The sequence below is a fragment of the Engystomops pustulosus genome, chromosome 1 (assembly GCF_040894005.1).
Source record: "Engystomops pustulosus chromosome 1, aEngPut4.maternal, whole genome shotgun sequence".
Classification (NCBI taxonomy): domain Eukaryota; kingdom Metazoa; phylum Chordata; class Amphibia; order Anura; family Leptodactylidae; genus Engystomops; species Engystomops pustulosus.
Genome location: NC_092411.1, coordinates 254,508,126 through 254,520,919, shown reverse-complemented (window position 1 = coordinate 254,520,919; position 12,794 = coordinate 254,508,126). Strand labels below are relative to the sequence as shown.

Genomic DNA, 12,794 nt, shown 5'->3' with positions numbered 1-12,794 from the left:
CCTCCCTACTGCTGCCTTACAGAGCTCACAGCCAGGTGACCTGACATCATTGTGGAAGGGAGGAGCTATACAGGAGCACAAAAGGTGGGGGCTGAGAGCTGAGTCGTGAGCAGCACAGAACAAGCCACGTGTTGTTTTTTGAAATACATGAAAACCAAAGCCCAACCCCTGGGACTACACAAAGGATTCTGTCAGGGTGCAAGGTAAGTTATAACACAAAATATTATATTGTAATGCAAATGCTTAAAAAGGCAGAAAGGCATCTTTGTAATGTGACTAATGGCAAAAATGATGTCCCTGGTGTCAGGTTCCCTTAAAGTATAAATTCTGTATAAGTTGTATAGCTGTCCAGCAAGTATATACAGCCATAGAAGCAAATACGGCTCAGCAATGCACAACGCATTCAGCTAACGGCCAAAATTACGCAGCTTACCTGGAGCAAGGCAATGAACAGGAAAAACGAGTTGGCTGCTCTTCTGAACTGAGAGTAGAGAAATCTTGGCAGAAATGTAAAAGGGTTGTATTTTGCAGTGCTGGAAAAAAACAGAAGAGAAAATAGCAGAAATTCAGCATCAATGCAGATCTTTTATCTTCCTGTAATTGATGGCATTTCACGGGGCGCGCAGAAGATCTGGGCTTGGAAAACACGGCTCATAGATTACACACTGTGATTTATCTACAAGGAGGGAACCTACATAATAACAGAGAAAACAAGCACATCACTAGATTAAAACGTACCTCCTCTCATGGAGGGAAGAGAAATCAGTCACGACTTATTACAAATGTTAATTCTGACACCTTATTCATCATCCGATTGTCTTCTCTCCACAGCAGAGACCTCATCTTGGTCCGTGCTCAATGGAAACCGTACAAGATCAACGCTGCAATCCCTTGATGAAACATGTCTAGTCTCTGCTCTAATGGAGGTATTCCCAAGGCCAAGTGTACATGGTCAGTACATAAACATTACAGGTCAATGACTCTCAATGGACCCTTCCCATAGATTAACCAATAAAAGGAAAGTTCAGGGTGCAGTAAAACTTCACGTTTATTAATAATCATTAAAAATGGTGTTGTGCAAGAGCAGATCTAAGAGAGTCTGGGCCCCATAGTAGAATTCTGTATAGGATCCCTTTCCCCTTAAGGAAAAAAAAAACACTTATTTTTAGACTGACATGTTTATACACTTAGATGTATACGTTAATATATACACAAATCTCAGGTGTGTACTATAAAAGTTGCGCACTGTATAACATGCAGCTTAATATGCATATAATGGTGCACATTCTTCATTCTTTAGAGTGTTGGATTAGGTGGGTCCCCTAGCAGCTGCCATTGCTGCTACCCCTGTAGTAATGCCCCTGGTGTTGTGTATTGTTAACACCGCTACACACTTAAGCATTATGCTGTATGCATTAAAATACAAACTCTCAGGGTGCCCCAAATTCTAGAGCTACTGGTCAAAAAACATAGAAGTATGCCCCCTAAACAATAGTATACCCCTAATCTTCTAGGAGAACCCACAGTTCCATGGGATCAATGATCGGTGTCATAGTGTTGGGCTGCACCTCTGTCCCCAATACGCTAAGTATTATCCAGAAGTGTTAAATAAAAGTAGAGTATTCCCCACTATACTGTATAGTACGAGGTGCATAATTACAAGGCTACCATTAATGAATAATTACCGTATTCCTAGTCTACTACGCAGAGTCTGAATAAAGCATCACATAAGCTGCTTGGCAATCAGAACAGCATGATAGTCGTGCTTTTTATACCCACCGTGTGAGGTGATGATGTACCCAGTCTATCCTGCTGCCTTGCCATGCTATACTTCAGTGGGTTACGGAGGATACACCACTTACGGTTCTATCGCTCGTGCTGCCCTGCCATCTACAGGAGAACATCGCTTTACCTTCCACATCTAGGACATGGAAGTCATACACTTCTGTACTAGGAAGTCATATGGCCTCCATACACTGCAAAGCAAAAGCTTTATATCTAGGACTCTGGTGTTCAAGATCCCTGTGTAAAGTGTGAAAGGTTGGCGATCTCCTGTCCATATTCACTTCATAATTATAATACAGAAAATCCAGGGGGGAAAAGGAGAACGCATGATTTTGGCACTGGCACCGACGGTAGGAAAACCAGAAGCAACTTGACTCTGTACCTAATAATGAGCCGAAAAACTTTGCTCTGTAATAATAAAAAAAAAAAAAAAAACAATGTGGTATTCGGGGGCTAGGACTGATGGAAGGAATATCACATTGTTCTTTATTTGGTACTGGACCATCGGTCCTAGTGCCCGGAATTATCCGTTCACCTTTTTCTCTGAACTTTCTGCATCTCGATGTGTAACCTCTGATGTTCTCTGTTGTTGTTGAGGCTGCAGACCCTATTGAGTAACATCCATTGTACATTTAGTTCACTGCAGAAAACGGAGCACTCTTGTTCTTCCCAATAAGTACTTTATTAGGTCTCATGCTGTTTGTTCTTTTCCCTACTCTCCTGTCCTGGAGTGACCCCTCTCCACAGTGGGAGACGTCCTCAGCTTCCATTTCCTTCCCAGTGTAAACGGAAGACTTCATAATCGTAGTCAGGAGGAGACTGAATGTAGTGCCAGTCAATTCAATTTAAAGTCTAAAAGATTGCTAGAAACAGCCAAGCATTGAAATCAGCCGTCCACACCATACAATATACAAGGTGCATGCTCAATAACTGCAGCTCAGATGAATCAGGGGCATGAGCCCCCCATTCTAGAAACCCCAATAATACATTCATCATAGGATACATTAATATCCTATGGACAAGTGATAAAGGTCCGTCATTTCACATGCCAGAAAATATCACAACATGACACCTTAAGGTATATATGGAAACTTAGAATATCTTAATGTACATCAGATATATGGTGATGCCAATAATGTAGCTAATGGTCGCTCATGATTCATTAGTTCCTCCCTTGCAGCACATGACTCTCCAAATCAAAGGCTCTTATATGGGGATCATAATTGTGTTTTCTATGCATTCCTATGAGAATTACATTGAGGAAAAGACACAGTATAACAGCCAGTGAAGCGTCAGCATGGAGGGGCTCTGGTAACACCTCCCAGAGCTCTCCAGGCTCATTGGCATAATTTTAAAAGTCGTTTTTAGAAGGAAGGAGGTCATGGATTACAAATATAAGAAGATTATCACAGCCATGTCGCCTGGATCTGTATCTGAAAGACAGCACTACAGGATTTAGACTGGTCCCAGTCTGTCTACACAGCGACAAAGGCCTTGGTAATCTATATTACAAGGCACTGACAGATTCCACTGCGCACTGTAAGACTCCTTTCACACTGCCATATGCTCACCCGGGCAGCAGCGTGCTGGAGAGGTGGAGGGGTGAGCACTACTCACTCCTCCCATCTCTGTAGCGAGGCATTTCGCCCAGCCATAGATATGCAAGCATGATCAATTTTTTTTCCGTACACGTGTGGTCACCATGCAGCTGCCGGGCACCATAGCGGGGCCCCACATTAGCCGTGTAAAAGCAGCCTAAATCTCAAAGGAATGCATAGAAAACACATTTATTATCCACATATAAAGAGCCTTTGTGATTTGCAGAGCCATGTAAAACAAATAAGAAGATTACCACAGTCCCGGTGCCTGGATCTATGAGTAAGTGTCCCTGGTTTATCATGATGGATTTCAATGGTTTATTTCCTTTAGGGCTCCATGCACATGGCTGTATTGGAGGCCAGATCATGGTTCCCATAGAGGTCTATTACACCAGATTATTGTGCAGTGAGGACAAGGTGTCTTGTTGATGATAACAAAAACCTAAACAAAAAACATCAGAATAGCACAAGTACAAAATACAACTTGTCCTGCAAAAAACAAGACCCCATGCTGCTGTACGTTTCCAAAATAGGGAGTTCCAAAAAGATTTGAGGAGGTAAAAAAAGATAAATATGCAATGAAAGGGAACCTTAACAAATCTAATCAGCGGCCGCAGAAAGAGGCTTAGCTGTAGACCTATAACCCCCCCCCCCCCCCGGTTTATATTATATTACTAGGCTTGCAGATCTTTACCTGACACGGTTGTTGCAGAACTTTATAATCTGCGGCTGGTTGATAAAAATAGTTCTGGTTTCTTCGTGATCAGCGAGCGAGGTCTTTTCAGAAACATCTTCTGTCTTTTCATAGCCTGGAGAGGAGGAAAGGGACATCATTATGGCTATGTCTTTCACAGTCTCTACAAAGTCTCCAGGCTTAGCGATCCACATCCTACAGAAAATAATAATTGGCAAGATGTTCCCATTCACCGCAAAGCATAAGCCATTTCTGGTTTTTTTCTACGGTTTTCAAGAATGAAAGTTATCCAAAGCAATAAAGACCGGCTGCCTTAGCTATAGGTTCCATGCAAAATTAAATTATCCTATATTCTAGAGGGCTGCAACATATGACAAATTCAGCTCTGCTTTACCTGCAGATACAACTACAGCACCATCACAACAAGGGCGGCGCCATTTATGGTAGAAAACCGATTTTCCAACCTGGAATAGCTACAAACTCTGATCGGCATCTTGTACCTGAATACATGGAGATAGCACAGGCCCCAAACCACCACCTTTTCATTAGTTACATGCAGATATTGTACCCAGTCCTTGCCGCAGGTGACAGGTTTACCAGGTGTTTGCTTATCGCTTTAAGACGTGAACATAATCGGAGAATGTTTCCTTTACGTGTGTTAATAGAGCTTCATGTGTTTGGCTTTGATCTGCAGGCATACAGCTCGTGTTTGCATTGCTAAACAACCTAAATGAACTAAGGCTGAAAAGCAAACAGCCGCTCTTCTGCCTCGCTGACAGCAACCCACGCCATTGCTCTGTCTAAACAGAAAAGCAAGCCAGGTCGTCTCCAAAGTCACCTGACCCCCTGCAAATGATACAAACATACACAGCAAGAACAACACAAAAGGTCACTAGCAAATCAAACATATCCATTCCAGGCCATTCTAATACCAACTATTAATTGCTGCAGAATATCTGCTGTTTATTTGTAAAAACATGGGCCTTTCGAGAACACACTCTTAAAGGGGTTGCCCGCTTGTAGCAAACTTTAAACAGGGCAAGTATAAGACGTTAATAGGGCCATCCATATTATACTTTCTCTATAAAAGTTTGCTGTTCACAACAGGTCATGTGACTGCCAGGTAGTAGGATTGAGGAATTCCAGTGCCATCCCATGTCCTGCCAGCTTCCGGAGGATGGAGGAGGACGTGCAATCATTACTTTATGTATAAATAGGCAAATCAATGTCAGGGGCGGGGATGCTGACACCTTATAAGGGTGTGGTTATACGTTGCATCACTTTTTTAAACGCAACATGTAACTGCACCGTAAGGGTGATGGCACACGTTGCGAGCGCATTTTTGGCCCGTTTTTAAGCAGTTCATCAAAAACCGCACGTGTTAAAAAACCGCATGCGTTTTTGACCAATTTGAATTAAGATAATTGGTCAAACCTGTCAAATCCTGATGCGTTTTCAAAAAACGCATGCAGTTTTTAATGGACTGCTTAAAAACTGACCAAACACAGGAAACCCATGAATCTGATATTAAGAACACATACAGATGAGGGAGATCATCCAGAAGTCACTGCGTAGAAGCTTAGCAGAATTTTTTTTAGAATCTTCAATTCTGTTCCAATTGTGGTAGAATTTGGCATATAAACCCTCTAGTTCTCCAAAACACAGAATTTATAACAAAAGGTCTCGCCTCCACCCCTCCCTGAGCTTTGGGATGAATTATTAAAGTATTTGCTAAACACCATTTTAAAATATTCGTCCTAAGTGAATAAAATATTCAAATGCGACACATGAAAAAATGGTACAGAATCTACCAAACAATGAATGGCTTTACTCATCTCTAACAACTTATCTGACGTCATGATGTCCGAATTTGGCCACATCATGGACATCTCCCGGTTCCTATATTCAACCTTAACCATCACCAGGATCTAACACCAGACATGGGGAGAGATTTATCGCGCATCGGAGCACGTTAAGGACATCCCCCCCCCCGCCCCCAAGATCTCCCAATGTAACTGCGAGACATTGTTGCCGGCGGACAAAACAAACTACGGCGTGTCCGACCTGGCATAGTTTTCAGTAAAAATCTGTGAACATTCTCCAATGAAAGTTCACCGATTTATAACAATTGTGCAGCCATGAGACAGGAAAGCTCCACGCCCGCCCACACCAGCGGCGCTCCTCCACACGTACATGACTTTGAGGCGGCATATGCGCAAGAAATTGCTATTATATCAGTGCTTCTATGCCAAAAAACTGGCGTTGAAGCACTGATAAATCTCCCCCAGAATCTCCATGGGGGAGATTTATCAGAACTGTCGGAAGTTAAATTGTTTTAGTTGCCCATGGAAACCAATCAGAGCTTTCATTTTCTAAACAGCTGTGCAAAAATGAAACCTGAGCCCCGATGGGTTTCCATGGGCAACTAGAACAGCTCTGTTCTCAGACACGGACGATAAATCTCCCCCATTGAGATACTATGGGGGAGATTTATCATCAAGTTTCTGAGATAAAACTATTCTAGTTGCCCATGGAAACCAATCAGGGCTCAGCTTTAATTTTATAAACAGCTGTGGAAAAATGAAAACTGAGCTCTGATTGGTTGCCATGACCAACTAGAACGGTTCTGCTCTAAGAGACTGATGATAAATCTCCCTATATGGGTTTATACTGGTGCTGCGGTTTTGTTGATGTATAAAGGACATGGAAACATTTTCATATATAGCAATATTCTAGGTAAAATAAAGCATAGCTTCACTTATAATAAGATTACACAGCACTGCACAAAGAAAGCATGGCAAACTGGTCCCTGTCCCCAATGGAGCTCACAATCTAAACAGCCTACCAGTATGTTTTGGAGTGTGGGAGGAAACCGGAGGACCCGGAGGAAACCCACGCAAACACGGAGAGAACATACAAACTCTTTGCAGATGTTGACCTGGATGGGATTAGAACCCAGGACCCCAGTGCTGCAAGGCAGAAGTGCTGACCACTGAGCCACCGTGCTGCCTTAGCCCTACATATTGATCTGTATCTCAATCTGTGGATCTTGTAAGCACATGCTGGAGTCATAAAAAATCCATTATATCCGGTCTCCATTTTCCATTTCTGAAAATGACTAATAGAAAGGCTCCCATGGCTGTGCTGCCATATGTGAATGAGGGCTAATAAAAGCATCCGCAGGCACGAAATGTTTCCACATTTGTTACACTAGGTCAGTGCATTAGAGGTGAGACAGGTAACGTCCGGACCTCATAGTTCTGCACATGCTGAGAGAAATGAGGCCGATACACTTTATACCACCTCTGGATCATTCCCAATGCTGCTCTACATTTACCTTGTTCCAAGCTCTGTGGTTTCTTTCCAAGTTTCCATTGATTCTCGAGTCTAAATTTCTACTTCTCTCTCACTGGATGAATTGTGAGTGGAAACAAGCAGTCCATCGTCCTATAATACCATGTCTGGTACATTCATGTGTTATCACTCATCAGGAGGATAACATGAACTTACAAGTGACATTATGGTGTTAGTACATGCGTGGGTTTTCTTCGGGTCCTCCGGTTTCCTCCCACACTCCAAAACATACTGGTAGGTTGATTAGATTGTAAGCCCCATGGGGACAGGGACTGATTTGACAAGCTCTGTGCAGCGCTGCGTAATCTGTGTGCGCTATATATAAAGAATTATTATTATTATTATTATTATTATATAACGGGGATAATGGATGGAGCACACATGAGTAGTCAGCAGCAGTGGTCCCTGCTTGGGGACATCAGGACCATGTACACTAATGCTGCACACTGCTGGAGAAATTAAGAGGTTAGTTGTTATCTAGAGTCAGAAAAACCTTCCCAAAGGATTTACATTTCCTCTCCACCAAAAAACTAGGGCAAGGAAATAAGAGTTTTCCTTACTTTGCCAATTAACGCAGACTTAAAGGCGTGTGGAGGAGACTTCCAGCCATTCATGCTCAAAGGGGTTTTCCCATGAAGCAAGTTGGGCCCTTTGCACAGGATAGGGCCCAACTTGCTGATCGGTGGGGGTCTGAGGGTTGAGACCCCCACAAATCACGAAAACAAGGGGTGCGATGGGGTCCCAGGTACCTCAGTCGGACCCCTCGTCGCTCCTGGATATTATTGGCGCTCAGCAATTTCTGTCAGATCCATTGAGATGTATGGAGCAGAGGTCATGCGCAGCCGTCTGCTCCTTTAATTTCCAAGAGCGACGAGGGGTCCAACTGAGGCACGTGGGACCCCCACCCATGTCATTATTTCACAGGATAATGAATGAGTGGAAACAATTGAGTTAAAAAAAGGGAAGAGGGAATGATTTAGACACCCTAAAAGGACAAGTTGTCACACTATGTTAATGTGACACTCTTAGTGGTCAGATTTTATAATGGAATAGAGGATTTTAGAACTACAGAACCTAGTCTATAATAATGGGGAACACAGCGATACAGAGACGAACATATATATATGACAGGACTACAGAGGAGGCCTTATACTGCTTTACAGTAACACAAAGGCCTCGTGTGTGGCAGGGACATCACTCCTGACACATCATGTATTCAGCACAATGACCCGTCTTATAGGAGGGCACCAAACCTACCGACCATCCCACCCAAACATATCCAAAAGAGAAGATGAGGTGCGACACATACTGCAAGCTTTTATTCAAGGAAAACATATACCTGGCAGACAGAATACAATTCTGCGTGATACATTATGGATGGATCGTTCATAGCTGATAAAGATTATACAAGTCACTATATTTGCCTATAACTATATTTATAGGTGTAACACCAAAGGAGTGACATGAGAGAACAACACCAATAAAAGAACGAACAAAAACGTTACAGGATACACAAAAACCTCCATAATGATCATATTAACCACCTCGGAGAACACGGCCTATACAATACAGATATAGATGCAGAGAATAGCAATACAACACGGGTATACCCATGAATAAGAAGATGGTAGTGCCGTTATGCTGCCCAGCCGCAGCCCAGACACATGATATGATTGTATATTGCAGAAAATGTGACAAAACAGAAGAACTCAATGTACAAAATCCTCTTAAAACTGAATATAAAGGCATGCTGAGGATTGTTTAAACTGCAGGACAACTTATCATTGCACTAGCTCCTCCTGCTCTATAACATGCTGCCTGCAGATTGTGTATAGTGTCCTATCTGTGGGCAGCACGTTATAGAACAGGTACAGTGCTAGAGATGGGACACCATGTACAATCCAACCCACTGTACCTGTTCTATAATATCCATCCTGCAGAAGGGGCACTATATACAATCTACTCCACTCCTCCTGCTCTATAACAGGTTGCATGCAGGATATTAATTAATAGACATTAAAGGAAATAAACGGCTTACAAAACAACAAAAAAAAAAAAAAAAAATACAAATACTCACCTCTACTACTTTCCATCTGGATCCCGGCGCTGTCCTCCGCTAGTCTTGACATCCTGGGATCACCTTGAAAAGAGTTATAATTTAAAGCACAGAGCGTGGGGACGAGATGCCCAGGGAGGGAGGTGATGTCACGTCCCCTCACCTCAATTATGCTCCCAGCATGGGAGAGGGAGGTGCGGGGGCGTACAAAATTAGCAGCCCGGAGCACCGGACATCTACTCCCCGTGATCAGTGCTGCTAATTGTAACACTTTTTCTAGGCGATCATGACGGGTGAAGACTAGCGATGGACGGCGCAGGTGAGAATTTGTAGTGTTTTTTTTTTTTGTTCAAGTGGTCGATTTCCTTTAAGCAGATTTGCCCTCGACCCTTTAACCCCAAAACTGTAAACTTATTTTACCTTCCAGGAAATGCTTCTCATTCCTCTATTATAACGATGAGAGTAAAACCGGATTCTCCAGTCACTTGTAAATGCCGCACATATATAGAAACTGGTTGTACTGGTGAGGAGGAAGCAGCCAGGTATTCTAACACACAGGAACCTTTTCTACATTCTCCTCCAATGTAATGTCTAATACTTACCCCAGCATTAGAGGGCATCTACCACCAGGATCATGGATTGTAAACCAAGCACACGCTGGCAGGACACACTTTTCTTTAAGCTTTCTATGCCCTTGTTTCTGAGAATAAATTCTGCAAGCCCCTTGTCAGAGGTCGCACTAACATTTTTCCAGAAGGGTAAAAATACTCCTCTCACCATTTTTGAGGAGTATTTTTACCCGAGGAGGAGTATGAAAATTTCGGTAGCACACTGCGCACACAGCACACACTACACTCACACACTGCGCACACAGCACACACTGCGCACACAGCACACACTACACTCACACACTGCGCACACAGCACACACTACACTCACACACTGCGCACACAGCACACACTACACTCACACACTGCGCACACAGCACACACTACACTCACACACTGCGCACACAGCACACACTACACACACAGTGCGCACACAGCACACACTACACTCACACAGTGCGCACACAGCACACACTACACTCACACAGTGCGCACACAGCACACACTACACTCACACAGTGCGCACACAGCACACACTACACTCACACAGTGCGCACACAGCACACACTACACTCACACAGTGCGCACACAGCACACACTACACTCACACACTGCGCACACAGCACACACTACACTCACACACTGCGCACACAGCACACACTACACTCACACACTGCGCACACAGCACACACTACACACACAGTGCGCACACAGCACACACTACACACACAGTGCGCACACAGCACACACTACACACACAGTGCGCACACAGCACACACTACACACACAGTGCGCACACAGCACACACTACACTCACACAGTGCGCACACAGCACACACTACACTCACACAGTGCGCACACAGCACACACTACACTCACACAGTGCGCACACAGCACACACTACACTCACACACTGCGCACACAGCACACACTACACTCACACAGTGCGCACACAGCACACACTACACTCACACAGTGCGCACACAGCACACACTACACTCACACACTGCGCACACAGCACACACTACACTCACACAGTGCGCACACAGCACACACTACAGTCACACACTGCGCACACAGCACACACTACACTCACACACTGCGCACACAGCACACACTACACTCACACACTGCGCACACTACACTCACACACTGCGCACACTACACTCACACACTGCGCACACAGCACACAGCACACACTACACTCACACTGCGCACACAGCACACACTACACTCACACACTGCGCACACAGCACACACTACACTCACACACTGCGCACACAGCACACACTACACTCACACACCACACACTACACACACAGTGCGCACACAGCACACACTACACACACACACTGCGCACACAGCACACACTACACTCACACACTACACACAGCACACACTACACTCACACACTACACACAGCACACACTACACTCACACACTGCGCACACAGCACACACTACACACAGCACACACTACACACTGCGCACACAGCACACACTACACTCACACACTGCGCACACACTACACTCACACACTGCGCACACAGCACACACTACACTCACACACTGCGCACACAGCACACAGCACACACTACACACAGCACACACTACACTCACACACTACACTCACACACTGCGCACACTACACTCACACACTGCGCACACTACACTCACACACTGCGCACACTACACTCACACACTGCGCACACAGCACACACTACACTCACACACTGCGCACACAGCACACACTACACTCACACACTGCACTCACACACTGCGCACACACAGCACACACTACACTCACACACTGCACTCACACACACAGCACACACTACACTCACACACAGCACACACTACACTCACACACTGCGCACACAGCACACACAGCACACACTACACTCACACACTGCGCACACAGCACACACTACACTCACACACTGCGCACACAGCACACACAGAACATTACACTCACACAGCACACACAGAACATTACACTCACACAGCACACACAGAACATTACACTCACACAGCACACACAGAACATTACACTCACACTGCACACACAGAACATTACACTCACACTGCACACACAGAACATTACACTCACACTGCACACACAGAACATTACACTCACACTGCACACACAGAACATTACACTCACACTGCACACACAGAACATTACACTCACACTGCACACACAGAACATTACACTCACACTGCACACACAGAACATTACACTCACACTGCACACACAGAACATTACACTCACACTGCACACACAGAACATTACACTCACACTGCACACACAGAACATTACACTCACACTGCACACACAGAACATTACACTCACACTGCACACACAGAACATTACACTCACACTGCACACACAGAACATTACACTCACACTGCACACACAGAACATTACACTCACACTGCACACACAGAACATTACACTCACACTGCACACACAGAACATTACACTCACACTGCACACACAGAACATTACACTCACACTGCACACACAGAACATTACACTCACACTGCACACACAGAACATTACACTCACACTGCACACACAGAACATTACACTCACACTGCACACACAGAACATTACACTACACTGCACACACAGAACATTACACTACACTGCACACACAGAACATTACACTACACTGCACACACAGAACATTACACTAC

General features: G+C 44.5%; 1 protein-coding gene across 4 annotated transcripts in view; it reads right to left on the bottom strand.

Annotated features, from left to right (window-relative positions):
- The window catches only part of ATP8A1 (ATPase phospholipid transporting 8A1), a 123,021-nt gene that overhangs the window by 98,153 nt on the left and 12,074 nt on the right, over positions 1 to 12,794 (bottom strand). For all 4 annotated transcript variants that reach the window (XM_072124949.1, XM_072124968.1, XM_072124941.1 and 1 more), the window contains exons 3-4: positions 4,078 to 4,192; positions 434 to 533 (exon numbers count right to left, since the gene is read on the bottom strand). In XM_072124949.1, coding sequence (XP_071981050.1) covers positions 434 to 533; positions 4,078 to 4,192 — 215 coding nt within the window. The remainder of the gene's footprint in view (positions 1 to 433; positions 534 to 4,077; positions 4,193 to 12,794) is intronic.